The 27,808-nt window shown below is 40.4% G+C and overlaps 1 protein-coding gene across 1 annotated transcript; it reads left to right on the plus strand.

Moving 5' to 3' along the window:
* The first annotated feature begins 12,604 nt into the window (after positions 1 to 12,604).
* On the plus strand, positions 12,605 to 17,847 carry sost (sclerostin). Its single transcript, XM_046068132.1, has 2 exons — positions 12,605 to 12,933; positions 15,710 to 17,847. Exons 1-2 carry the CDS (start codon positions 12,684 to 12,686, stop codon positions 16,117 to 16,119), a joined length of 660 nt encoding a protein of 219 aa, XP_045924088.1. The 5' UTR covers positions 12,605 to 12,683; the 3' UTR covers positions 16,120 to 17,847.
* Positions 17,848 to 27,808: the final 9,961 nt, after the last annotated feature.

Here is a 27,808-nt window from a genome sequence, read left to right on the forward strand (position 1 = left end):
AACCAGTGGAGGCAAGGACTACTAGCCAATCAGAGGCTAGAGAGTTATCGAAAATCTGGTGGGAAATTATGTTGCACTGTCTAAGTCCCCTGACTCCCTAAAGCCCAGTGCTGCCGACTAAAGGGTAGGCTTGCCTTGTGTATCTGTAAGAGGCATATGGGGCATGACAAAACGTCTGTATTTGATGACTTGGGAGTGACAGAACATGTCATGTGGCTCATTTATGTGTTTTTATAGAGTAAAAAGGTCAGGGTTTAGATGCACAGAGAATACTTGTTAGTTGGTTTTGGTCCATGGGATACCATATGTATGACATGTACAAACTCATTCTGCTAAGTACCTATAATCTACAGACATCTGATCAGTATAGTAACATAATGACCTCTAAAAAAATACAAGTATAACTAAATTGAAATACACATACTCCAAGAATGTGCTTGCATAAATGTGACTTTACAAGACACTAAACAGACACTTGCAGACGAGTCTGACATACAGTATATATGGAGCTGCTGCACAACTTTACCACTAGGTGGAGGTAAACCCCTGTTCAGATTTTCCATTTGAAACAGCAATGAGGACAAATTACAAAAATAGAGCAATGGAGAGAAAGAGAGAGAGAAAGCAAGAAAGTCAGAGGGGAAATGATATCAAGAGTGGGAATGAGATGACAGAGAGAGCAAGAGAAGGCCTTCCAAAGTCCGAGTCTCCAAGTGTTGATGCAAATGCTATTTTATGTTTCACAAGACTGGACCCACCTGGGATGGACTAGTCACACAGCACGTTGTCCAGCAGGGTTAGAGAAGGAGTTACTCTCTCTACCTTCTGCACTGGTCTTTTCTCTGCACGGTCCCTTGCACGAGCAATTATTGCAGACCAGCTGTGTGGTCCCTTATGGGCCCCAGTAAACCAGGGACCTCCTCCCTACTCCGGCTGAATTTAAACTATCTCTGTGAGTTGAGAATTTCAAGCAAGAAAGCAGCCATTTTATTACTGGATCCCTGTTAACAAGACCTGTTAACCTACATCCATAACTCCATATCCAGGGTGTCTGATGGAGAAAAATGCCAGGTTCAGCATTCATGAGGGAGATCCGAGGGTCAGGAAGTAGCTTGAGTAAAATGGAGGGATTATGTGTTGCAGCAGGTTATATGTCCCTCTCCGCAGCTTAATTGAGGGAACCCAGGAGGCATTTTTTCTAAAATCTCATCAATAACAAAGCTGGGCTCCGTGTGATGAAGTGCCATTTATTTCAGCTATGTGCAGAGCCGTTTTTTTTTTTTTTTGCTGCGTGGAAATGTTTATAGCTAAAGCCGGAATCAAAGCAGACAAGTTCCTGTGTTCAGTAACAGTGCAGTCACATGCTCTGGTGGCACTTTAATTTGTGACTCAAAAGGAAGGATACATTTAAATTGAAGATGGATTTGGTTTCAGGTTTGTTTTAGATGTGATTCCATTTCAAATAAAGGTGAATTAAAATGTCAGAAGATGAAAGTGTGCACTGAATCACTGTCTTGCTCGATCTCATGATCTCAGAGTCACTCATCAGGTTTTAATAGTATGGGTGGAAGCTTAGGTTTGATACTTCTTTATGGGGGGAAATGATTCATTAAGTAAGAAAGAGGATATCCAATCAGTTCCAATCAGATAATTTTGGCCTTGTTGAACTTGAATTTTTCTCCCATAATCTCACTAAATGAAGTTATCAGTCGCCTTTGAACATTTTATTGCTTGTTGACTCATTTATCCTGTTTTCCTCAGGCTTTATGAAGTCCAGTGAGTTGATTTTCAAACTTCCAAAGTCACTCGCATTTTTCGTTTCTTTCCCTCCCCATATGTTTGGGTTCATTAGACTACTTTAAATATGATTACAGTCCTTAAATACGCTTGCCTATAATTCTCCACAGCTTTTTTTCCTCGTATGGGCCATTCAGCTTTCATCTTTGTCCTGAATTTTAAATTATCAAATAGAAAGCATATGATGCTGTCTTTAAATCATCATCCTAATATCCCACATTCACATTCAGAGGATGGAGAGGGTGGAAAGGGAGAAGGGTGAAGAGGGAGAAATGCACATCTGTGGCGCAGCGCTAATTATTAGGAAATATTGAGAACAAGGGGAAAAGGGAGAAAGAGAGAATGCGCTTTGGAGCTGAGCGATCCTCAGATCCTCTTCCAAGTGCCTGTGCCCGTGGTGGCGTTGCTTGTTTCATCTCCGTCTCTCAAGTGCTGTTTTACTGCACTTGCTGTGCTGTATTTTGATCCTGCGGGTCCTATGTTTATATAGCAAACCCACACACAGATATGAAAAATAAGCTGCCATGTCAGGCCTAGCAAAAGACAGTGAACAAGTACTTTTGAGGTTCTTTATTTATCAGTGACAGGATCATTATATTTCTCTCACTGAATACTTTGGTGATAGTGATAAATAAGGAGAGACACATATACTTAGTAATAGTGATGGGAAACACTTAATAGGAACCATGATTGCTGTGAGAGAAACTGTCCTAAATGTCCATCCATAAACCAAAACATTCTCTTGGAGAACTGTTTGAGATGTGGTTGTACAGTGACATTTAATAGTCATGGAACTTAGCCGTTGACATTGTTGAAACGCAGGCCTCATTTTCAGCTTTAAAACTGATTTTGCAACAACCCTAATTGCAAAGGGCTGTACATTATCAAACCATTGTCACCAAAAGTTACATATTTGACTGCACAAGCACACCGCTTTGCCTCAATAACAAAATTAAGTATTCCCCAAACTATTACCATAAAATATCTGTTCAATTTAAGCATGTTAATGCAATAGACTGGGTTATGCACTGTGTCTGTATCCTTGCGATTGTGCTGGTCCTGTTACAGAAATTGTTTTTGAGTGATACGTTTTATTTAATCAGCTCCAGATGGGCTGTACCACTCATTTAGCGTCACCTGCTCAACTGGCTCATTATTTATAACACAGTAACAACTGTGTTCATTAATAAGAGTTAGTGCTTTTGGTTTAGGTTTTTAATAAGCTCATCTGAGTTATTATGAGTGTACAGCTTTTTAGTTTTAAGAAGGTTTTAGAAGTGAAGTGACATCCTGTTCATGAGAAATCATACAAATGTGACTTAATTTTTCAAAAATATATGCGCTCAACTGCGAAATATAACTTATGTATTCTTACATCACATTCAGCATTAGCACACTGTGACAGTACTCTCTTGTGTAGAAGGGATCCACCCTGTTTATGTAGAAATCTGTCTCAGAAGCATGCCAAGAAAGGTTTCTTTCAGCTGTACCATGACAGTGATCATATCTACAAAGCATTCAAGCATTTCTGTCCCAAAAATCCCACGTGTTGTAATACTTTGTGGAAAAGGTGCAGGAAAGCAACATTTGTGTGTAACACAAAGGCTGGACTTTGTCAGGAAGCTTCACAGTGGGTGGGCTTGGAACTTGCAGCAAGCTGCAGCACCTTCGCATGACAAGCTGAGGCATGACCTGTTTTAATACCTCTGCTTTTAATTAGCCTTCATTGGATTAAATTCAAGAGCGGTGGATTATTCTCACATGCTTGTTATGTTGTTTTATTATCATTGTAAAAAAAATCAAAGTTGTGAGTTCCGAGCCCTAAAAAAGAGCCATCTATCTGCACTGAAAGCTGGTCTCACTTCTAGCGGGCACGGCAGCTGAGCCTGTTTGTACTTTCACGCTTAATTAGCACACCTTGCAAATTATTTGACACAGTCAGGAGGACTTTCTGCTGAAGCAGCACCAGATTTTTCATTCACTACCTACATATATCATAGCACGCTTCTGTTGATATTTCCATAAGATGGACTTTGGTGAGATTCTTTTTTTTTAGCTGCAAAAATACTTGACACCTGAGTGCAACACGGAAAAGCTATAATGTGTTATAACAAGCATACATTACAGAATAAATGAATGATGAGTTGAAGTTAAAAGGTTACATGTTATCATGTGCAATTAACAGAACAATTAATGGAATGGTTTGGCATTTTGCCGAATACAGTTATTTGCTTTGGGGCTGAACGTGAAAAAATCTGTACCACTCTCACGTATTGTGCATTGAAGTATGAAGCCGGGGCTGGGAGGCTGTTAGCCTAGCCTAGTATAAAGAATGGAAGCCAGGAGAAACAGCTAGTCTGGCTCTAAAATTCATCTAACACTTCTAAATTAACTTGGGTCTTCATTCTGTAATGTAAAAGTCTTTATGCTAAGCTTGGCCAATGGCGTCTTGGCTCCAGCTCCATACAAGCACATGCATAAAAGTGGTATCAATCTTCTCATCTGACTGTCAGCAAGAAAGTGAATAATCATATTTAATAATCAAACTATTCTTCTGAAACAACAATCATTAAATTTTACTCTTTTGCTGACATACAATAAGATCTACTGAATACAACACAAAACGTTCATTTGCACAGCACAGAGGAGCTCAAACTAAAGTGAGGCTCTTTGTCTGAACACAATGGATATACATATAGCACATTACAAATAGCTCACAATATACAGTATACTGTATTCAATGTAAAAAAAAAAAGGGACCAGAGACAAACAGTCGTTCATCTGCCTGACCTTAGCAAGTGTTAATTACCGTCTTTGCTTCCATGTGTGCTACACAGGTTATATTTAGACATTTTATGGCCATGCTGTTTGACGATATATAGAGCTGAGATTAAAGGGAAGGCACAATATATGAAGTACAGGAAGACGTGAGTGAGTTCCTGAGTCAGCAGAATGCTGCTGCTTTCAACCCGAGGAAGAGAGAGAGAAAGAGAGAAAGAGAGAGAGAGAGAGAGAGAGAGACACTAATAGTCTTGTAAACCTGCAAGTTTTATTTAACATAACATAGTTAATGTTCTATGCATACATCGTGAATTAGTTTACCTTATTCATCCTGCAAAGACGAATTTTAGTTCTTGTGGTTTGGTGATGATGATACTGTGGAGGTGTTTTATAAAACAGGAACCTGTAGTGGTTTTCAAAACCAGAGAACTGTAATTTTAACTCCAGCCTTTTGAATCAGGATCTGACTTACACCTCAGATGCTGGAATTTAGGTGTGGAAACCTTTATAGAGTTGATTTGGTTAAAATGAAACCGAAGAACATAGTGTTTAAAAGTACTGTACTGAAATATGTAGCTTAGCTGAGCTTAGCACAAAGACTGAAAATATGGTGAAACAAATAGCTTGGCTCACTCTAAAGTTAAAAAAGACACCCATCACATTGTATCACATTGATGAGTGTTAGAGGTGTTATGAACCTCGGTTGGACAGATTCAGAATAGCTGTTTCCGTTTTCAGTTTTCCTGCTAAGATAAGGTGTAAACCTTTTTTGGCTCTAGCTCCATAGTTAATACAAAAACATGAAAGTGATCATAGTAGGGTTAGGTTTAGGGTTAGTAAAAAAAAAAAAAGTGAATCTTTGCAGAAATATCAAACTATTTCTTTTAAGTTCTCACTCGACCCAACTCAAGTTGAAAACTATCGGACAGTTTCTCTTCTACCATTTTTATCCAAAACTATTGAATGGGCAAACAGGTCTCAGAATTCCTCTCACGGAATGACCTCCTACATCCATATCAGTCTGGTTTTAAGAGTGGCCACTCTGAAACGGCTCTTTTGTCTGTAACAGAAGCCCTAAGGTCAGCTAAAGCTGCAGCCCAATCCTCAGTTTTTATCCTGCTTGACCTATGAGCTGCCTTTGACACAGTCAATCACATGATCCTCCTATCCGCACTCTCAGCAATGGGCATCTCGGGTAAAGCACTCCTGTGTTTCGAATCCAACCTCTCGGGGCGTTCCTACAATGTTTTGTGGCAAGGACAATTATCCTCCTCCCACTGCCTCTCCACAGGGGTGCCCCAAGGCTCAGTGCTAGGGCCTCTTCTTAATCTACACCACCTCACTGGGGCCGATCATTCGCTCGCGCGGCTTCTCTTACCACTGTTACGCAGATGATATGCAACTCTACCTATCCTTCCCGCCAGACGACCCCAAGCATCTCGGCATGGATCAAAGACTGTCTCTCGGACATATCTGAATGGATGAAGGCTCGCCACCTTCAACTAAACCTGTCTAAGACTGAACTCTTGGTCAATCCAGCCAAGCAATCTATCCACCATAACATCAAACTACAAATTGGCTCCTCAACCATCACTCCAACCAGGGTGGTGAGAAACTTGGGTGTCATGATTGATAACCAGCTGTCCCTTTCAGACCATGTTGCTGCTATCTCTTGGGCGTGCCGCTTTGCTCTATACAACATCAGAAAAATCAGGCCCTACCTCACTCGGTACGCCACCCAGCTTCTGTTACAGGCCATGGTTATCTCTCGCCTCGACTATTGCAATGCCCTTAGCTGGTTTTCCAGCTTGTGTGGTGGAACCCCTACAAATGGTTCAGAATGCAGCTGGTTTTTGATCAGCCCAAAAGGACACCTGTCACTCCATTACTGTATGACCTCCACTGGCTCCCTGTGGCCTCCAGAATCAGATTCAAGTCACTAATGCTTGCATACAGCGTGACTACTGGATCTGCACCTATCTACCTAAGCTCCATAATACAAGTTAACGTTCCTTCTCGCCCACTACGCTCCTCCAACGAACAACGCCTGGCTCTGCCATCCCTTCACACAAAGCAATCCCAGTCTCCGCTGTTATCATCTGACACCACGATGGTGGAACGATGCGATATGTGCCAATAGAGCTTACTAGTATTTATTGCTGCTTTTACTAATATGTATTGTCAGTTGTAGATCTTGTGCTGTAATTGATGCTCTGTTGTTGCTTGTATGTTGTTCCTTAAATGTAAATCGCTTTGGATAAAAGCGTCTGCCAAATGAGTAAATGTAAATATAAGTTCAGTTACATTATTTAACATATGATGCAATAATGTACAGGTGCTTGGTCAAAAACTGGCCTTGACAGGGTCAGTTAGTTGATCTAAAAACATCCTGGGCCATATCAGAACTAAAGGACATAGACGCTTATTCATAATCAGCAGACAACACGAGAGAGAGAGAGAGAGAGAGAGAGAGAGAGAGATTCACACACAGAGAGATAGCAGTCTACTTTGTGTGGTGAATAATTTGTTGGGTAATTTCTCTAACTGCTAAGAATAGCACCTGTCGCCGGCTGGCAGGCAGTGTGCTGGTGGTGAGTGGTGTGCTGAGAGGCTCTGAGTGGTTAGCAAACAGCTTAGTGTGGCCTCTGAGGTCCAGCCAGGCTTGTTCCCACAGTTTCTACTACTTGGCTACAAAGCTGTTTCAATGGGCGTACTTTCTATTTTGATGATTCTCTGAAAAGCCCAAAGACAAACAATGGAATCGGCTGGAGTCTGATTTATAACAGCCAGGGTCAAATCTCCTGTTTTCATGCGTGGAAACCACATAAAAGATCAGAGTGAAGGAAGAATCCCTCTTTGGACTTTAAGGCTTAACATGTCTCAGATTCAGCTCTGCTGGAGCAGTCAGTCACCTCCCAGTGACCTGCTGTACAAAATAAACCCATCATGTCTGCCAGCAGACAAACAAATTTTACTTAAAGTTAGAAGTCAGGATAAGGAAAATACATATCACTGGCAGCACCCTGAGCTATAACCCGTTTTACATCTTTAGTGCCTTCAACGTTTCTGAAATAGGTTGTTAATCCAATGCATGAAATCAAATGAGAGTCAGTGTATTTCTTATACTTTATTATAGCAACATTGTTCAGTTGAACAGTGATAAATTATTTTCATTATACGCCAATGCATAGATATGGTTTGGAAAGAATTGTGTGTGTTTGACAAGTTGATAAATCAATTGTCTGAGCTGTTGGAAAGCGTGGAGAGAATCAGCTCTGGTATTTTCTACAGTGAGATACAAAGTGACACAGAGCAGAGCCACTGTCAGTAATGAAACATTGCAGATTCCTTACACATGTACGAATCATGAGTGAAATGAAAATGTAGGCATAAGAATGCATTTGTTCTTCATCATTTCAGTCTTCAGTCAGCAACAAAATTCAACATCAAACTTCGAAACAAACTTCAGCATCCTCTGTTGCATTTAAATTACTGTAACAGTAACAGTAACAGTTTTGTTAGAAAGACTAATGCAAGGTTAGGAGAGAAAACATGAGTCTTATGATTAAATATATCCTTGTGAAAGAAGGCACTTCCATGAAAGGCAACAGATTTAAAAGTGCAAATAGAGCCTGTGCTGTGGCATGTGAAGTGGCAGTGGTTCACTTTGTCTAATTTATTTATGGAGCTAAATGTATCCAGATGTGCAGCAACTTGAAATGTAGATATGATACAATCTACATTTCAAAAGCATAAACACTTGGGCACACTGATAAATATCTGCATGTATGTATATGACCACAGATTTTCCAGAATGGCTTGCTTTGTTACTCTATCTTTAACTTGGATTTGTCCTGTCACAAATGATACGTTCTTGTACTTTTGAAGCCTAATTTGTACGTAGGACTTGGTCCAGTTTGTTCTTAGATATACAGTATATGACAGCTTTTCAAATGGAATAACATTCAGCAACCACAGTAAATCATCAGGGTATTTAGCATTTATCCACATCTAAAGAGTACATACCAACACATTTTCTAAATATTCCTGTATTTAACAAAACATTTTGTATCTTCTTGTCCAGAGTGTATAAATGTACAGTATGTGGACTTGCAATCATTATATTTTAAACAGTTCGGGCACACTTTCTTGTAACAAGTGTCACGTGTAGTTTGTGAAAGATCTTATATTGTATTTTATGAAATAGAGTTAAACAACTTAAAAAATAAAATTAAAAAAATTAAAACTGCATAAAAACTTGAGTGACAACACCACAGATTTAAAACAAAACAAAAACAAAACTTTAAATATTGGTAAAATAGTTTTGACACTTTAAGTACTTGGTCAAAAACTGGCCATAACAGGGTCAGTTAGTTGATCTAAAAACATCCTGGACCATTTGAGAGTTAAAGCACATAGACGCAGCAGACAACCCACTGGCTGAGGCGGAAAGGTTGTATTGAGGTGTTCTTCAATGTAATACATGAAATAAACATAAATGTCATATTGCCCAACTTTTTATGTTTACATAAGAGTTGTGGATGGAAATGAAACTGAACTTTTTCTGTAAAGTCGGTTAAAATTTGTGCAAAAGTTATGGTGGAAAATGGTGGTTATTTTTGCTTTCTGTAATGTTTTTAAAATAAAAACACTGGGTTTTGCTTGAAAGTTTTCAATACTAGTGCCAGTACATTGCCTGAGTTTCAGTATTGATATCAAAACAATAATTGTTTTGATAATGTAAACAGGGTAATAAACATAAAAAACACTATTTTGATTCAACAAAATAATCCAAATTTGTCTAAACACAAGAACAAGCTGAACAAGAACTTTGCCTATATAATATAGTATATTGTATATTTATGAACAAAGTGGACCATGAGAGGCCAACTTTAAGTACTTGGCAGTTTTCGATACTCATGCTACACATAGGTTGGTTCAAAAGCCCTACACAGCCCATAAAGTATGGAAAAAAAACATATATTTTTTCAAATGAGTGGCTATGAAATATGATAATGTAGTCATTATGACACATGTCACAATGTGAGCATTGTGAATTTGACTTTTTAATACATGGCAGGGTCACAGCAATGTGTTGCCATTTGCTCCAGAGTAAAGAGAAAACTCCACACATTCACTCATAAAGCTTTTACTGTAATATCTTTCTAGGGATTGATGTGGGAAGCCAGAAAGCTGAACTTGAACCTACTTTGCATAATTGGGGTGGACATGTTATGAATAATTCACCTTCTCAAACAAGGAGTTAAACATTCAACAGTTTCGAGCACACAACACAGTAACAATATCTTCTTATTTACTTTCAGCGGCCTGTAATTGTGTTGGGAAAAAAAGGAAAATTTGTTTCTAACCTGTGTGATCAAGTTGTTCACAAACATGGTGAATCATGCTACCAAACACGAGGCACGAGGAGCTGGAATGGTTTGTTTATGGACTGAAAACACAGTTTTTCTCCATTTCCATAAAAATTATGCTCCGCCATCCTCTGCAGTGCTGGAGGCTTTCTTGCAATCTGGTGAGCATCTGATTGTTATTTGGGCCTCATTGTACTGTTATCATGATAAAAAACACTATGCTGGGGCCCAAGGGCTCTTTAAAGAAACCCAGAGAGGTCTAAATTGAGACTGTGACTGACATCGGTCGCGATGTCGGCGAGAAGGCTGTAATCAGAGCTGGCTTTGTGTAGACAGTGGGACCATCCATCGCTCACTAAAAAAATTCTGGCACAAGTCCAGAGCTTTAGGCCTACACACAATAGGAGGATTTAGCTCTCTGCTTTAGTTACTTTAAGACCTCTTGGCTTATTAAATGAGAATAATGTTCATCTTCAGAGTTCGTAAGTGTTACAACAGCCACATCAACACCTGTGAACATAAACAACCCTTTCTGAGATACAGACATTGGTGTACTAGCTTCTCAATGCGTCAACACATTGCATGACAACTGTTTAGGGTGCTAATGCGTCAGTGTGGTTTTTAGCTCGTTGTAATGCCCTAAAGTGGCACAAAAATCAATAAATAATATAGATTTGATATTGTAGCCAAAATCACATAAAGTATAGAAAAATGTCATTTTTATTTCACTCTCTGTGAACAACTTCAGATATAGGTTACTGTAGCCTACCCAACAACATCACAAACTTAGCTGCAGGTTAGCTGTAGGATAACAGAACTTCTAGATTAAGCAACAATCCAGTTCTTTTTATTTGATACATACTGTTCGTTTACATATTGTGAATGCAAATTATTATTGTGGTGGGACTTTAAAATGTAATTTAACTGGACACGAGTGTAATGAGAATTTCACGTACGATGAAGGGCTATTTTATCACATGAAAAGAGTGATGTTGTTGAGTGGCCGATTTTATTTAAGCCTCATTTTACAGTATCATTATTTTAATTTGCGTTATCCCTGTTTATAGCCACCATTTTGAATTGCGATGGATGACCAGTTGGCCACAACTCTACAAACCCTGATTTAAGGCTTGTATAAAAATATATAGACCATGAGGAGTGCATGTGTGATTATAGAAGCATCTCTGTGCCCAAAATGAATGGGTACAAGATGTGTCAAAAGCCGTGATATTGACCAATATAAAAAGGTTGTTCCCTTTCATATCTCTGGCTTTATGTTTTTATCTTTCAAGCTAATTCTTCTGTCTTACCTCTGCGTGCCAATGCCCACCAAAAGAGCTAGACATTCAAAAAGAGGAGTCTGATGCAGATGAACCCTATATCTCTTTTCACAAGATTTGTTTATTCTCCCTCAAGAGGGCAGTGTTTGAATGAAAGAGCCTCCATCTGTCAGCACTCATCAAATCACCGGGATGTGAGGGATGCCAAGAACTTGGAGGAGAGTGTACATGCAGTCCTCAGTCCATATTATTCAATCCAAACCAGATACAAGGATATAGAACATTGGATCCCCATGTATAACATTAGATACAATCAAATCATGTACACAACAAATGGTGCTGAAGTCTATCTTATTGTAGATGGAGGAAGGAGTTGATGAAGGTCAGTAGATTTCTCAAAGCTCAAGAAAAGCTTAAGACCCTGCTCGGTTGTTTTGCACTGAATGTCTCATTTGTTGAATGTCAATTATGAATTTGAGAAATGAATGATTAACTTGTGTACAGGCTTGTATCAAACAGGCAGAGTAAAAGCCTCTTAGGAGTGTGAGGTGCATGTTGCAGCAGTGGAACAACTTCATTTGTGCGTGCTGCGCCTTGAGACACAGTCCAAAATAAACCACCTCAAAAATGCCTAAATGCTTTTGAGACACGTAATGCTGCGGAAATCATTAAAGTGGGGGAGAAGATGCGTTTATACATATTCTTCCAACAACAACAGCACAGTGAGATGTGCAGATCCGCTGTCTCACTAAACACACTCCCTCCCGCTCATCTCCTCTAATTTCTTCTGCTCTTCTCTGACTTATCTCTCCTCTCCCCTCAGTCTTTCCTTCTCCTCTATTTTCTCCTCTGCTTTAATTTCTTATTCTCTCACCTCCCTTTCCCCTGTCTTCACCTCTATATTCCTTTTTTCCACTTCTCATCTTCTGTAATTCCTCACACCCCCCTGTTGCCCCTTGTTTTCTCCTCTAGTCTTCTCTCCCATTTCCTGCCCTCTCACCTCACTTTTCTAATTTCCAAAATGTTCTCCCTCCCGTCCTCTTCTATTTTCCTCTCCTTTGCTCTCATCTTTTGTCTGTCTTATCCCCTTTTCTCTCTTCACCTCTCCTTCCCTCTCCCATCTCACTGTCCTCCCCCACCTCTTTTTTTCCTTTCCTTTCCTCTCCTCTCTGTCTCCCTCCACTTTAGGTTCTTCTCCTCTCCTCTTCTTGCGCACGCATCCAAACCTCTCCCCTCCTAGTTTCTCAATGAATCTTTCTCCCAGGTTCAACCCCTCCCACTTTGTGTAAGCGCTTAATTGTCAGCCTTGACGGAAACTTGCGTAGGCTTAAATACCGTGTGCGCCTCATACATTTAGGGTGGAACTGACCAACTTGTTCAAACGGGCATCTCTTGAGTGTGTGTTTTTCTCTCCTTGTGCGCTTTTCTTTATTTCTGCCGCCGACCGATAAGCATGCAGGTGTCTCTGGCCCTCCTCGTCTCCAGCTCGGCACTCTTGCTGCTCCAGGGATGCTGCACCGCCGTGAAGGGATGGAAGGTACTAAAAAATGATGCTACGGAGATTTTACCGGAGTACAGAGAAAATACTCGGACCCCACAGGAGGCAATACTACAGGCGCCCAGCGCAAGCAATAACAACAATAGCAACACTTTGAATAACAGGGCGAAAAACGGTGGACGAACAGCAAACACAGTCTCCTACAGTAAGTATTCCTTTAAGTTGATTAAATTTTAAAATGAAAAAAAAAAATTAAATAAACTATACATTTCAAATGGCACACTTGGAGAGTTTAGAAAGAAATACAACTGAAAAGAGCACCCCAATGATTCTGGGCAATATCGGAATTCTTATCCAGGTCAACCTAAAAGGACTGATGCATAAAAGTGAGAAAACTAAAAAATAGCGCATATACGGTTATTTTAAATATATTTATACATAAAAACGTATAAATGTATGCTTGTAAAATTAAGCATATAACGTGTCAGTCACGCGATTTAGTGGAAGCGACCGTGTGTGGATGTGAACAAGTGCGCTGGAGCATGAAAAAAAAACAAAAATTAAATATCAATAACTCCAACATACATGCAATTTATACACGTGTAGACAGAATCACTATATATTAAAGTTTTTGATCTTTTTTTATTTTCTTTTTCATAAATTTGTTCAGTGTTTGTGGGAATTCTGTGCCTCAGACTGTTTTATTGACCCCATAAATGTTTAAGGAATTTTCAGTACCCCAGAAGATCAATTAGATGAATTTTACCTGTTATTAAATGCTGGGTCTTTGGTTTTTTTCTAAAGGAGTAAATTGTTTAATTAGTCTTGATCCACCCTTTTTGACATTTAAAAAAAAAATCTAGGATTGGTGGATGCACCAAGACAACCTGCCTTTTCATTTGTCTTCATCTCCACACTGATTTGCTGATTAGAGGCAGCTCCACTGTGTATGAAGGGTGTTTTCTTGCTTAATCAGTTGCCAAAGTTGAGGGTGATGTGAGCGGCACAGACACATTCTTGTGGTTTCTTCCCCTATACACAATTTAAAGTGGTGCATTCATAGAGACATCAGGGCTCATTTCACGTTGTCTTTCAGGTTATTTCCTTCTCTCTTTAAACTATTAGTCAAGCTCTACTTACGCCATAACTATGTGATTGCAACAACATGTCTCCCAAATAGAAAACCCCCAAAGTTTGTTCTTCAGGGGATGTCTTTTGGGGTTTTAGAAATTGCTTTTTAAATGCAACACTGCCTTTGAGAATGATTCCCACCTGTGGCCAGTAAAGGTTGTATGTTCTGATTGAGCAGCGCACGTAGAACAACCTGACGCTTGCTCTCATGAATTCAAGATGGGTGGTGCAATATTCTCACAGTTTAACCTTCATTTAATCATGGCCACTCAAATCGGGAAGATCAGAGAAGAAGATGATTGATTGGATTAGAAGAACAACAGCTGACAGAGGGAATTAGCAGTCAAGATATGTTAGTGGGACAGATTTTTGTCTATTGAGGATAATACCACCTAAGGTGCAATAAATCCACACATTTAGCAAAGATCATGCTATTACACATTATATTATTATATTCTCTAATATTATCCAGAAAAGGGTGAAAAATGCATTCCCTTGTTTTCATATGGATAAGCAGCATGTGTGTTGAGTTTCACACAGGGAGACAAAAATCCTGGATTATATATATATATATATTCCTCATTTATCTCTTATCTTTTGTCCTGAGATGGCTTCTCAGGGTCTCAGTGGGGTCACAGCAGAGGCTTTGACCACTGACTGGCTTCCCTCCAGTCCTCTCCAAAGACTAGTTGCTCACTGCATGGGGAGAAGAACAGCTCACACAACTGTACAGTAGTCTAGTGTGTGATCCTTTTTTTTTTTAGGCCACCATGATTGGTAACTATTTTTTCAGGCTAACAATGGAGAGGAGAACAGAAAATGTAAGGGAGAACACTGAGTGAGACTGGATCAAAACAAACCAACACTCACTGAACAAGACAACCTGACTTTTTGGGATACAGTGGTAATTGGTGCAAACTGCTGCCCAGTGCTCGCTGTAGGCATTGTATACTACTGTGGTCCCTTCAGCGACAACCACAGAATAACACTAGATCAGGTTCTCATGGGGAGAAAAAAAAGGAAGTCACCTCACATAAATCCTTTGTTCAGCCCTTTTTTGCAAAGAAAGCCACAGAGGAAAACAGATCCCTCTCTAAGTGTATCATTTCTTAACCAACTGTTCCTTTGCCCCTTTTTTACACACTGCTTGTAAAAAACACAGGACAATAACTCATGCATATGGCTGTTAAAAAGCTGTGGCTGAATCATAGGATTACAGGCCGAATGTGTTGTCTCAAATCAGTCTGGCAGATGTCCAGTTTGTTCAGAATTGTACAGTTGCAGCGCTGCCTTAAAATAACCAGACAGTTATTTACTCCTTCATCCCCACATACATTTCCTGAGGGCCAACACTGTATGCCAGCTTTTTCTTCCAGCCCAAACCTCCATTAGGTTTGATTGAGCTGTTTAATGGCCCTCTGGTCTGGATTTGCTATCAGCTGATTGCTGCCAGCTGGATTTCTTTGTCAAGCCCCGTCATCAGCTAATGATCAGACCATGAATCAAATTCAGAAACTCTGATCTGATCTCAGTGGCTTAAATCTTTACTTAAATGTACAAATAGGTGTATTAAGTTGAATTTATAAAAGTGCATTTTTCGGCTGCACTTTTGTGTTAAAAAATGTCAGAATTAAAATGAAATGATGTTGCCTACTTAGTTTTTATCTGGCTTATGTTGTTCATATTGACTTTAACAGAATCAGAGAAATGAGCACATGTTGGCTTTAGATACAGCTGCTGCATTGAAGCAGTTAACCTGCAGAATGTCCATTCCAGTGTGCGGCACTTCAAAGTGTTTGTTTTGGGCTGTTGCCACGAGTGTAACTGTGATATCCTGCTCTTCAACCCAGGTGCCTCCGAGCTGAGCTGTAGGGAGCTGCGTTCTACCCGTTACATCACAGACGGATCTTGCCGCAGTGCCAAGCCGGTTAAGGAGCTGGTGTGTTCGGGCCAGTGCATGCCCGCACACCTCATGCCAAACTCCATTGGTCGCGGCAAGTGGTGGAGGAGTAACTCTTCGGACTACCGCTGCATCCCGGCCCACTCCCGGACAAGGAGGGTCCAGCTGCAGTGTCCTAATGGCAACACTCGGACTTACAAAATCCGCGTGGTCACCTCCTGCAAGTGCAAGCGCTTCAGGCCCCACCATAACCAATCAGTGGCCAAGGAGGTCCCGAAGAGGCAGCGCAACAAGAAGCACAGTCGTTTGTCTCAAGACCGGAGCAAGAACACCACACCACAGATGGGCAACTCATACTGATGCTCCTCTTCAACATCTAGGGACAGACACCAAAGCACACACATACACATGCACATGCTACACAAAACACCAACCAACATATCTTCTTCAAATAGGGAGGAGATGCAAAAGATAATTCAAAGAGAGGCAATACATAAGCTAATTGCTGGGCTGGTTTTAAGTAATCAGTCTTTAGTTTTCAGCCACTTGTCAGCATAATTGTGAACTTTGCTTATTTGCATGACAAAATGAGTCAGTGCCAGGGCTTGCCACAACTGTGACAGGTCATGAGATGTAGCACCATGTTGGATAATATGAAACAAGTATCTGTTCACTACAACAGCTCTAAACATCCCTGGGTTTGGGTCTGTCCTCCACTCAGATTTCATTTAAGCATAATGAGAAGTCCTCCCCCGAGGCTTCAAGCCCATCTGTACAAACATCCAGCGGATGCAGAGCTATACTGCACCACAGCCCTGTTTAAAGCTGAAAAGGTGCATCTTTGCTCCAAAGTGGTTGTAATCCATCTCCTTTGGCTGTGTGGAGGAGATGGTCTTCTCAGCTCTGAGGGCTCTGATGGTGCGATGTCAACAGGCTTTGAGAGGCTCTGGCCAGTACTGCTGTCCAGGCAGCTCTCTGACAGCCTGCTAAAGGCCTCACTTATCAGGATAGCCCCACAGCACACTTCACGCTGCAGCAGCCCCAACCAGGCCTGTCAGTTACAGTAGCGCCTTTCCCATGTCTAGACATGGAGAGTCAGGAAAGAAATTGGGGGGAGAAAGCAGTTTTGTCAGCACTGACACCACAGGGGCACAGGGTATTCCCATGACTTGTATTAATTACTAAATGAGCCCATTCCTGTGTTATTTGAGTTATAAAAATTAATTCTTCTAGAAATAGCCAGATCCTGTTTGCTGGAATCACACACAAAAATGTGCACATGTGTGTAGGAGACATCAGAAATATGTGCGTAGTTGTGTTGTTACCTAGGGGCAGAGCGTTCTCCAGCACGCCCACACAGGAATTCTTTTCGGGCCAAACAGAGCAGCGATCAACCATCCACAGCCAAATCCATCCGTTGTGTTGGATTCTGCCTGCACGATTCGAGACACCTCCACTCCTCTGTGCTCCCATTCTGTAAATAGCTCAAACAGGAAAGAATAAAAACAACATAATGAAAACAATAATTCAATTTTTATCATCGTATTGACTGATAAAAAAAATCCGTCAGGAAGAGGAAGCAGCAAAACCCAGTCTGTCACTGCAGACAACACAACCTCCTTCCTCAGCAATTCCTCAAATGGGACTGTACTTCACTAAGAATATTCACAATGTTTCCACATATTGTCAGCACTCTGTTGTTTTTCCGCTCATATTGCTTCCTGATTTTGGTTTTCTAAACTGTACTGACAATGTTTACTTCTTTTTCCGATTGTATGTTTAAAATAGCAACTGGAAGGGGTTTGTCGTGTAAGCTGAGAGATGTGATGCATACAGTGATTGTACATATTATACCTGTGTGGTCTTCTGCAGTGGTGCCCTCATTTGGCGGGGTGTTAAAGAGAAGTAGGGAGAGAGGGAGGGCTGTTTCCTACAGACACATAGAAGGACTGTTATAAAGAATGAACTGCATATTTATTTTTTATTTCCACATTTAAATTATTTATGCAACCTTTTGTAGTAAATGATAGCCATTATTGTCATATAGTATGATAGAGACTTTGAAAATGAAATACTGTACAGTACATGAATAAAGTAAAAGCAGATATATTTGAAAGAGCTGGCTTCTTTGTTATTATTTTTATTTGAACGTGTTGCTGGTAACGTTTGACTTTAAATAAATTGTTTATAACATACTATTATGTTGTTGTCAGCAAGTACATTAATAATAACTTGTCTTTACATCTGCTTAGAACTACGTTATAGTGTGTTATAAACCATTAATTAATGTTTATACAGTTATAAATGTTAAATATGGGGGTTAAAGTAAGTGTATCTGAATTTGGATGTCTGTCTGATATTGATGATAAAAATCAGGCAATTATAAAGTTGAGATTTGCCACCATTTGGGATGTCACAGCTTTGCAAAAGAATAAGAGGAATCTTGCTCTTGCTCAGTCACAGTCAGTCAACGTGTCTTTTTATAAGACGGTGGATATGATCCATAGCCATCATTCAACATCATTCCTTTCCGCCTCTCCTCCCTCAAGGCTTCAGGCTTGATACACTGCGAGTCTGAGAGTTCAAAACGCATCCCTCTTTGCTTTATTTGACAGCTCTGTGGATGATTGTCATATCTGGAGAGTACTTGCCAACAGTACTACCAGCACTCACTTAAACGTTGGACTTGCAGTCAAACAGGAGTTAGGCAATCTAGGAACAAACATGGACCAAACTAAATGAGGTGTTTATGCTAAGTTCTATCTGCAAATATAATTTTTAATTACCGGGACAAGAGCTCCCTTAGAGGGCCAAATAAACTTAGTATAAACACAAAACAGAAAATCACTGTGGCAACTGTGGTTGAGAGCTTCTCTTTTGTTGTGCCAATGGAGAACGGTATATATTAAATTTCACTACATCATCCATAATGTGCAGTCATTATGTCATTTTCAAGCCCTGTTTTCCAAGAGAGAACAGACATGCCATGCTTTTATTCAGGCAACTAGCATGGACGTTTTCCAAGAAAGTCAAGAACACATACTTAAGAGCAGCACATGAACACTACCTAAATATATTGATGCTGACAAAGCATCTGCCCTGTGTTACTGTGTGCACACAGGTCGACCTGCATGTGACCCTTACAGACCAAGGGAATACTGAGGTGCACGAGAACTTAAGCATGATCTATTCCTAACAAATGTAACAAGTCTACAACACTTTATTCAGGTCTCAGTGTAAGTGTTATCAATGAAGTTTTGAATACCAGGTGCAGAAATCCCTGAGGATCCCTACTCTGTTACAAGTGTAAGAAACCGGTACACACAGTGCCATAAGTTCTCAAACAGTTTATGGTTGACTCATGGCCTCTGTAAGTAATATTTATAGATCTGACACACTGACCACAATAAATGATAACTGGCTTCCTTTGTTCAAATGTGGGAGAAGAAATGATAGGATTGCACTGTAGGAAAAGAATTATGGTGTGTTCATCCAGATGAACAGACCTTCAGTCAGGTCTCCGTGCACACTCTATGTTATCTTCCAACTGACAAGTTCTGCAGATAATCACTGTTTCTCAGCAAAGCTCCCTGCTACTCTCAGTGTAGTGAGAGTCAACGTGTCTCCATCTCGACAAATCTTCAATTTTACTCTGAACTGAAGAAAAGGACATGTGGAATAAATGGTGTGATGCTGCTCACAAATGCATTTCTTTTTCCTTCTTTGAACTCACATAACAGAACGGTAAATATCTCATTTTAGCTTTCTGCAGTGCGAGCTCATAGTTTAGCACAAAGCCAGAAAGTTGTCTAGAAGGCAGCCACTTGACTGGCTTAGGCACTGTCAACACAGACTTCACTGATGTTCTGCCAAATGCAGAAGAGACAGTCAAATAATATCGATTGTTTATCATCTTGATGCTTGACTTATGTATGTTTTCTTAGAAAGAAAGAAAGTCACTTCAGAAAGTCAGTGGAAAATGACTTGAGGTGACATTCATAGCATGTGAAGCACTTTCTCTCACATGCCAAAAACTAACCCCTATAAAAGTCTTTAAAGAGTTGTGTTTCTGGTCAGCTGCCTGTGCAATTGAATTGCTTAACTATGTCGCAGGCTATCCAAGATGTTTATTGAGATGGAATATATTTACCGAACACATAACATTCAGACCTTCGTCAAGGATTACATAAAGTCAAAATGCTTCTACACCCCAGTAGTTTCAGCTCTGGGCCTTCAATTCAAACTTTTCCAGGAGCGGATATTATTGCTCAAGTCAAACACATATGGACGATGACGGATGTATTCGGAGACGGATGTTTGCGCTCCTCCAACCACTCCCTTATCAGGTCATGAGCACTAATAGCTTTAAACAAATGGAAACCAGAAGAGACGTCTGGCTGCCTAAAGGAATGAAGAACACGGAAAGCACAAGTTCAACTAATTTTGTGTTTCTCCAACGATGGAGGCTTTGGAAGAAGGATAATGTTTCCTGCAACTTGAGAGTGAAATTCTCAGCAGGGAAGGGAGAAGCTAGGGTCAGGAGAGAGGCGAGATCAAAGATGTCCTCCAATGTATCTTCAGCATCCAGACTGCATCTTGGTAAGTGGTTCATGTTGTTATTTGTTATTCTGGGTGAATCTAAGATACCGAAAAAAAACCCCAGCTCGTCACCACTAGTAAGACACAGAAGTAGGTGACACTTTTCCAAAAATGGACAGTAGCACCATACGGGTCAGGGGCTTCCACTGAGCCATGTAAGCCTCGGTCTCTCAGCCGAGGCAAGGCAAGCCAACCATATGTGCTCAGGACAACAGGAGGTGCAGAGGATAGGAAACAGGGCTTTCAACAAACAATTCTAAACAACCACAGTGAGCCCCAAGGTTCTGGAGGCAGAATGCATTTCCTAGCTTAATCATCACCTTATGGACTTTGTATCTTGTAGAAACATCAACAAAAATACCAATTCCTTTTCTTTCTTTTTCAGACACTTTAAAGAGATGAAATATGTTTGCTGTAACTGCTGTAGACTATGCGGTATGTGTATGTGACCGAGGGGGCATATAAAGGCCAATCTAACACGTGTAGTATCAAGAGTTTACACAACCTGTCATTTGGTAATTAGCTTGAGGTCAATGGAACTGACGACTCAAGGAAAGCTGACATAAGCAAGGCCAATTCCTCCACACACAAAAGCAATTAAAATGTCGACGTGTTGTAAACTGTTACATCGTTCATTTTTAACAGTGAAACTGCAAATCTTCACTTTAAAAGCATAGATAAGATTATACAGCAAAGATATTTCCTCCTGCTAATATAGAGAGGCAATGTGAAACCAAAATGGCTGGGTTCTGTTCCATTAGTAAGAAAGCCTCTTTCAAAATGCCAATGATATTTATAACAACACCAATAACTAAATAACCAGCCTTGGAACAAAGCCTTTCTCAACATTATGTCATGTGGCTCGCTTCATATGTCTAGATAAGGACATTTTCAGTTTTATTTTTTTGAAAAACTATCATTAGCACTAAGTGTGACGGAATATAGGGATACTATGAAACAGGTTGCCGTAGGTCATGATAGGGTCAATTGCTGAGCTGAAGTAAGCCCGAGACTCTTCTAAACAGGTCAAACTCTCTCCACCATGATAATGATGCACTGTTATATATTTGTTTAGTAACCCAAGGTCGAGATTATCTTTAATTTGTTACATTACAGACAGACTGACTGGCTCTATGTAGAAAGTGTTGCATGTGGGTTAAATGACACACAACGTCTTTTAATTTGAATCGATACCCAACAGAATCCTCACACATGGAGGAAGAAGGCGTTTCCACGGTTGGGAGTGGCAGTAGCTCAGTCCGTGAGGACTTGGCTGGAAACTGGAGGGCTGTCGGTTCAAGTCCAGCTTGGACTACAGATACGGAGTGTGGACTGGTAGCTGGAGATTCCCCTCCTGAAGGTGGTCTTGAGTGAACCCCAACCAATCTGACATCTCTCCATGTGTTGTTGCTATAGGTTCTGTTTGTGTGTGTATTGCTATAGGTTCTGTTAGTAAAATACTAACGTTAACAACGGAGTGAAAACATTGAGTTTCCCCTTGTGGGATTAATAAAGAATGTATGTTGTCGTCTTCTTCTCTGTAGGTCTGGGAAGAATAAATATCCCCTTCAGATTTGGTGCTGGCATTCCATGTGTTGTATGCTGGCACGGTATCAGCCGGGCTCTATAAACATTGCTATGTATGTCTTCATAAGTCTCTGAAACGTCTTCATCACAACTGAACTTGGCTCACTTTATTTTTGTAACACTAACATTGTTAATATTTCTGTTTTTTAGTGGCTTTGAACTAACAAAATTTCCCCAGAAGCCCTAGACTTTGCTGGATAACATCACGGCCCAACAAAAGAGCAGAGTAGCAGAAATACACGATTCTTCAAGACTTTTATCTGGTTACATGAAAAAAATAATTAAATGAACACTAATGCAACAAGCTAGTTTTGAAAATGGGATGAAACGTTTTTAAATTAAGGCTGAGAGAAAAGAAAACCACAGTCAGCATGTTCAAGAGGTTTCAACAGTCACAGCAAATTCCCACTTCGCTATTTGACTTCCACACATTTATTCAATTTTCTTAAATTCATACAAAATGAACTGACTCACTTCTCTTCTCACTGACAACTGGTCATTTTCCAAAACAGTGACCCAGGTTTTGACAAGTCCAGCCCAGCACTCCCTCCCAGGGTGGAGCACAAAATGGCTTCGAGGTACCGTAATTGCTGCTCCTCATCATGTCTAAAATATGTCTGTTTCTTTCTGTGTGGATTTCCTATCAACAACCATGTCATCTCCAGGTGGTGTTTGAGCAAACTGGATTGCATTTATTGAGTAATGGACAGAGTTGTCTTTTCAATTTTAGATGCACATTGTAATGTATATAAGACTTAACCTGTGCAGTGCAGACTCACAGAAAGACACCCATGCACACATCATCATATGGAAACTCACACACAAACACACACACGCACGCACGCACTCGCATAAAAACTGGTGGTCACCCAAAGCTGTTGAGCTAAAGCATGTTTTCAATAAGGCGAGTTAATTCAGCAGGCATTTCTGAAAAATGAAATGAGTAGAGGGATCGTTAAAGCTTGCCTCCTTTAAGAGCACACAGCAACAATTAAATGTGCTGCGGATGATTTTTAAACAGGAGCAAAGTATTTGTGTGGGTGGTAGACATGGCAAGTCTGGGATTATGGAGCCCATGAGAAACAGATTTATGACAGGCAGTAGTCAGTCTCTAACCAAAACCTCCCCTTGCATTTTAAATCCTTACAGAAATAACTACAGAGAGTGAATCAAACCAATTTTCTTGATGTCATCATTGCTGACGACAATCATGCTGATTGTCTTAAAGTGGTGGTGCCAACCAGACCCTGAATCATGATCCATCCCTCCCTATACCCTCCCTTCCCTTCTACTCAAAGCTCTCTGGACAGGAGCTTGGCGATGCATCTTTGTCCTGTCAGAATCAGATTAATTTCTGTGGCATTATATCGCCACTCTGCACACTGGCTTAGCAGCTGAGCCTGGTTGCTCCCCTTAGCTAGCGGCTCTGCCCTCCCTGTATCAAGTGTAGCCTATCTTGTAAAACCTCAACGTGCACAGTTCACTGGCATTGCAAAATAGACTGTGCACGATTGAGAAGTAAACAGTGGCGTGTTCTCCTTCCCAGAACAACAAACTGGAGATTTTTTCCTAAGGGTTTATGGCTACTTCCACAGACAGTCCGGTGCCTTTGTGCTTGTTTGTATGTTTATGTCATAGTTCCTCAGCTGAAGAGGCTATTTAATGGCACTAGTATAGCATTACAACACTGCATCTTTCACCCTGAACTTGATAATATTTCTATGACACAAACACAGATATAAACAGTCCATAAATTCAGATTTTCCCCACATGGAAGCTGTTTGATTTTTTAGGCCCGCTACTCATTAATCAGGAGTCAGTTTCTTCTCTTTTTTTCTCTTCATTCTGACCTTCTTGGACCAGCTCAATCCAATCAGCTCCAAGTGCAGAGGAAATTGCTTCCTGTCAGTGTGGCCATGGTTGCACGACCCAGGAGAGGCTAAAGCAGATATCGCCACAATCTCCCCAGCTTAGGAGAGTTTAAGATCAGGATCAATTCAGTTCTCTAGCCCTTATCAGATGTCAAAGAGCCTCTGGAAATGTGTGCCTAATTCAGTGTCCCAGTCTTGACCCAGTTTGCAAAGAAGGTCCCTGAAAGTATGTTGTTTCTATGTGGTCAAAATAATACAAATTCTTTTTGGTTCTTTTTGGTGAAACAGATGATTCTGGGAGGTTCCATCAACCCTTATGCTGCTATAAAGTAATGTTTTCCTTAGACAATCAAGCCCTCAATATGCTTGACAAACAACAGCATGATTGATAGCTGGGCATGACTATCAAAGCTGTATTCACTTTTCTCATCAACAGTTTTCTCAGGGAAATGTGTGGTATGAGAGCAGAGTAGCCCAATAATGGGGCGTGGGCAGGATTATTACTGTTATGGCAGCTAAAACTAATTGTTCATAAAATATTTCTCTGAGATAGTGTCTCTTTTTATGACTCACAGTCTACCATCTGTCTATGAGCTGAGAACTTTTCCATTTAAAACATTAAGTGTTGCCTCAGCTCCAAATTCTCACCGAGATCAGTAGAAGCCTGGGACAGCACTCAAAAAGAAATCCACCCCCTTTCTTTTTGCTGTTTATGATGAGATATAACTCACAGTCTTTGACAGCATCACAGATGATGTGCTGCTATCACTTAAAAAAAAAATTCTGAGGGCGACAATCTCTTTCTTCGCTTTCCTGGTTTTGGTCAGCCGAATTCACATGCCTGAATTTCACTGTTGCTTGGAGAGGCCTTGGATCATTTCATGTCGTTATCACAGTGAGCTGAGATTGCTCGCTTAGTCAGCATTTCTGACCCAGCAGGAAGGAACACAGGGCAAACTGTATGTTTTCAACCTCCGCTAAAGACAAATAGACAGGGAGAGAGTTGATTCACCCAGCAGATGCCTCTGGGTCCTTTTGCGGACAAGCGACCTAGAAGAATATAGATAATTAAATGCATTACAAAACCATCTCAGGCTACTGTGTATGGTGCCTCAATCACTGAGCATCAAAAAAACAACACTTTACAGGAAAACCCATAGCGTATCATTGACTTTGGAGGGACATTTGTATGTCTCTGCACTATTTTGCTTAAAGAAATTAAGCTTTTTTCCAAATTTGAATAACACGCCAAATTAAATATGACTGCCTAACAGCAAAGCCAAACACCTTCTTGAAAAATGGCTACATCAATGGGGATGAGGTTTTTATGACATGATCGATCATATTTCGCAACAACTTGGCAAGAACAAAACGCATTCAGAAATAGATCCACTAAATAAAACCTGATTGCTGTTGTATCAACAGTTAATCACTCAGTGCAGTCACTGTGTTTTCCCTCCAATCGCTACGATATAAATGATGTGTTCTTTGTCTGGTTCAGACTCAGTCTCAGTCTGGATGGTGATGAAACACTTATCGCAGTGTTGAACTGAAACTAAAAGAAGAAACACAAAAGCAAGTGACGTACAATTTACAATTTCAATCATACTTTTCTGATTAACTTTAAGTGTTTTGTTATCTTGTACCCTGTAATGTTAATAACAAAACTTGTTTTTGTGTGACAGGAATTTCAGGAGTGGAGAGCCCCTTGTTGCACACTATTGTGTAAGTCCTTTAAAGTTACAATAAGGCCCTCTTGTAAAGCCTTGTTGCAGCCAACAGTCCAGACCCCCTTTAGGTTCTGTGACCAGCCTTCAAGGCTGAAATTACTCAGGTCACAGTTTGAGGCACCGATGACACTTCATGGCCAGGGACTGTTTTTTTTTTTTTTTGTCCCTTAGCTCCAATTAAGGGAAAATGTGACTGAATGTGAGAAATTCCTCGGATCCAAAATAATTTGATAAACCTTCCCCATGAAAGGTCTGGTTACACTAGCATATAAAATGGCACAATTTTACGGCAAAATCAATTCAAATAAATGGATCGGTGGATTTGCTCACAGAAGCAAGGTAAATTTGAGCAGATTTGAGTTCAACTTGGGTAAACTTTGATATACAAATTTGCACCCTTGACCAATAGCAAGTACTGACCTTTGAGGGAATGGAGGGAAAGAGTCCATAATGGAGGAGTTATTGTAGCTTGTTAGCTGTGTTGCAACATCCACTTCTATATAACCACCTCTGTGAGTCAATTTTACAGATACTGACAAATTGTCTGAACTTGTTGTCCCCTTTTTTTTTTCTCTTTCTATTTTTTATTGCTATTGTGACTGACTAGTGTCAGGCTAGTGTGGTAGTGGTTAGCTTGCCAGTTACAGTAGTTCACCTACTAGCCCTTTGAATGGTGACTATGTAACCAAACATTTAGAACCAAATATCTTGAATAGAAATAGGATGAATCTCACTGAGCCACAGTTTGGTGTGACCAGGTTTTATGGGTGGAGGCTGCTATGGCAGCACATAAACGTCCAGGGGTTTAGAAGTTCAACATGTATGGGTGTACTGTTGATGTGTCAGCCTACTTTGCTGACATACTTTTTACATGGATGCATCTAACCATTGCACTGACTCTTTCCTACCAGCCCACTCAGTGCCATTACAGAGTTCAGAGAACATAACAGGTCATCAACTCTTCCAGGGCTCTGGATCGGCCACCCATAGACCATAGTGCTGTGCCGCTCACAAACATTTCATTTAAAAGAATGAATCTTCTGGGAAAACAAACTGAACTGAATTACTTCATGAAATTATCCGTTCTCTTTGTCAGTTCTGTTGAGCTCTTATTCAATTGCGAGCAAACATGCAGGTAAGTAATTCAAATCATTCGTTCATTCACAGGGAAACATTAATTTTCAGATGGGGGTGTGTTCAAGACAGCAAATACACAGCTGATTCAGGTTGCTTACAATTAGCTGCAGTGATTCAACAACATTGATCTACTGTAATCCAGATACATGACGTTATCTAGATTCATATCATATGCATAGGCTAGCACACACAACTTCACTGTTGAAAAGAGTAGAGCTATAAGAATTTATAGAAATATATTTTTTATCCAGTACCATAAGTGTTCATAGAGTTTATGGATGGTTGCATTGCTGTGTTGCTTGCCTGAGACCAAGATGTGACCCAATATGAGAGATGGGATGGGAAGTGCTCATGAAATTTCAAAATAAATTAGGGCACTTTTCACAATCCCTGAATATATTATAAAATCTCACCACCTTCTGTGGTTTACAATGCGAGGTGACTGGGCCTAAGACTGCCTCACATCCTTTCTGCATGTTCAGTGATTCATTCACTCTGTGAACCAGCCCTGAGAGATAGACAGTTGCTGAGTTACTCATGCCTGCCCCCTTCCCTCTCCCTCCCTCTCGTGTCTTGAAGTCTCGAAGTAGGAAATAAATATTAGAATTAATAATTAGGTGTCGCAAAAATATATGTGCTGTACATAATAAGGTAGAACTTATAGGAGGCTTCTGTTTGCAAAATTCTCATCCATCTAATCTTTTGTGCACGACATTTCCTACAGCATTAGTTAGTGAGTTGAGCTGAATCTTCAGCCATGTTTCAGTTCAGTGAATGGGACTGAATCTTTTGAACAAATACTTTTAATGAACTAACTCTAATGATTCCGTACACTGAAAAGAACTGCTTTGCCCATCACTGATGGACAATGATGAAAATGATTGGAACAGCAGACTCAGGATAGTTCTGGTGGTCTGCCTCACTTCCACCTCTGGAATGTCCATATTACAAACTGCAATCACTTCCTATGTCCAGAAGAGTTGTTACAAGCGTGTAGTTCATTTCAATGTCAGATGTCTTTTTTGCCCCTCCTTTTCCCCCCACCATGTAATGGCATTCACTGCCCCGTGTGCGGACAGACGGGGAGAGCGCTTTCTGCTCCCATAAATAAGGCCGAGGTAGGCT

This window comes from Micropterus dolomieu, linkage group LG14 (assembly GCF_021292245.1).
Source record: "Micropterus dolomieu isolate WLL.071019.BEF.003 ecotype Adirondacks linkage group LG14, ASM2129224v1, whole genome shotgun sequence".
NCBI lineage: Eukaryota > Metazoa > Chordata > Actinopteri > Centrarchiformes > Centrarchidae > Micropterus > Micropterus dolomieu.

Coding starts and splice junctions, on each gene's coding strand:
- sost (XM_046068132.1), top strand. CDS start 12,684: ATGCAGGTGTCTCTGGCCCTCCTCGTCTCCAGCTCGGCACTCTTGCTG. Junction 12,934..15,709: donor AGCAAACACAGTCTCCTACA/GTAAGTATTCCT, acceptor TCTTCAACCCAG/GTGCCTCCGAGCTGAGCTGT.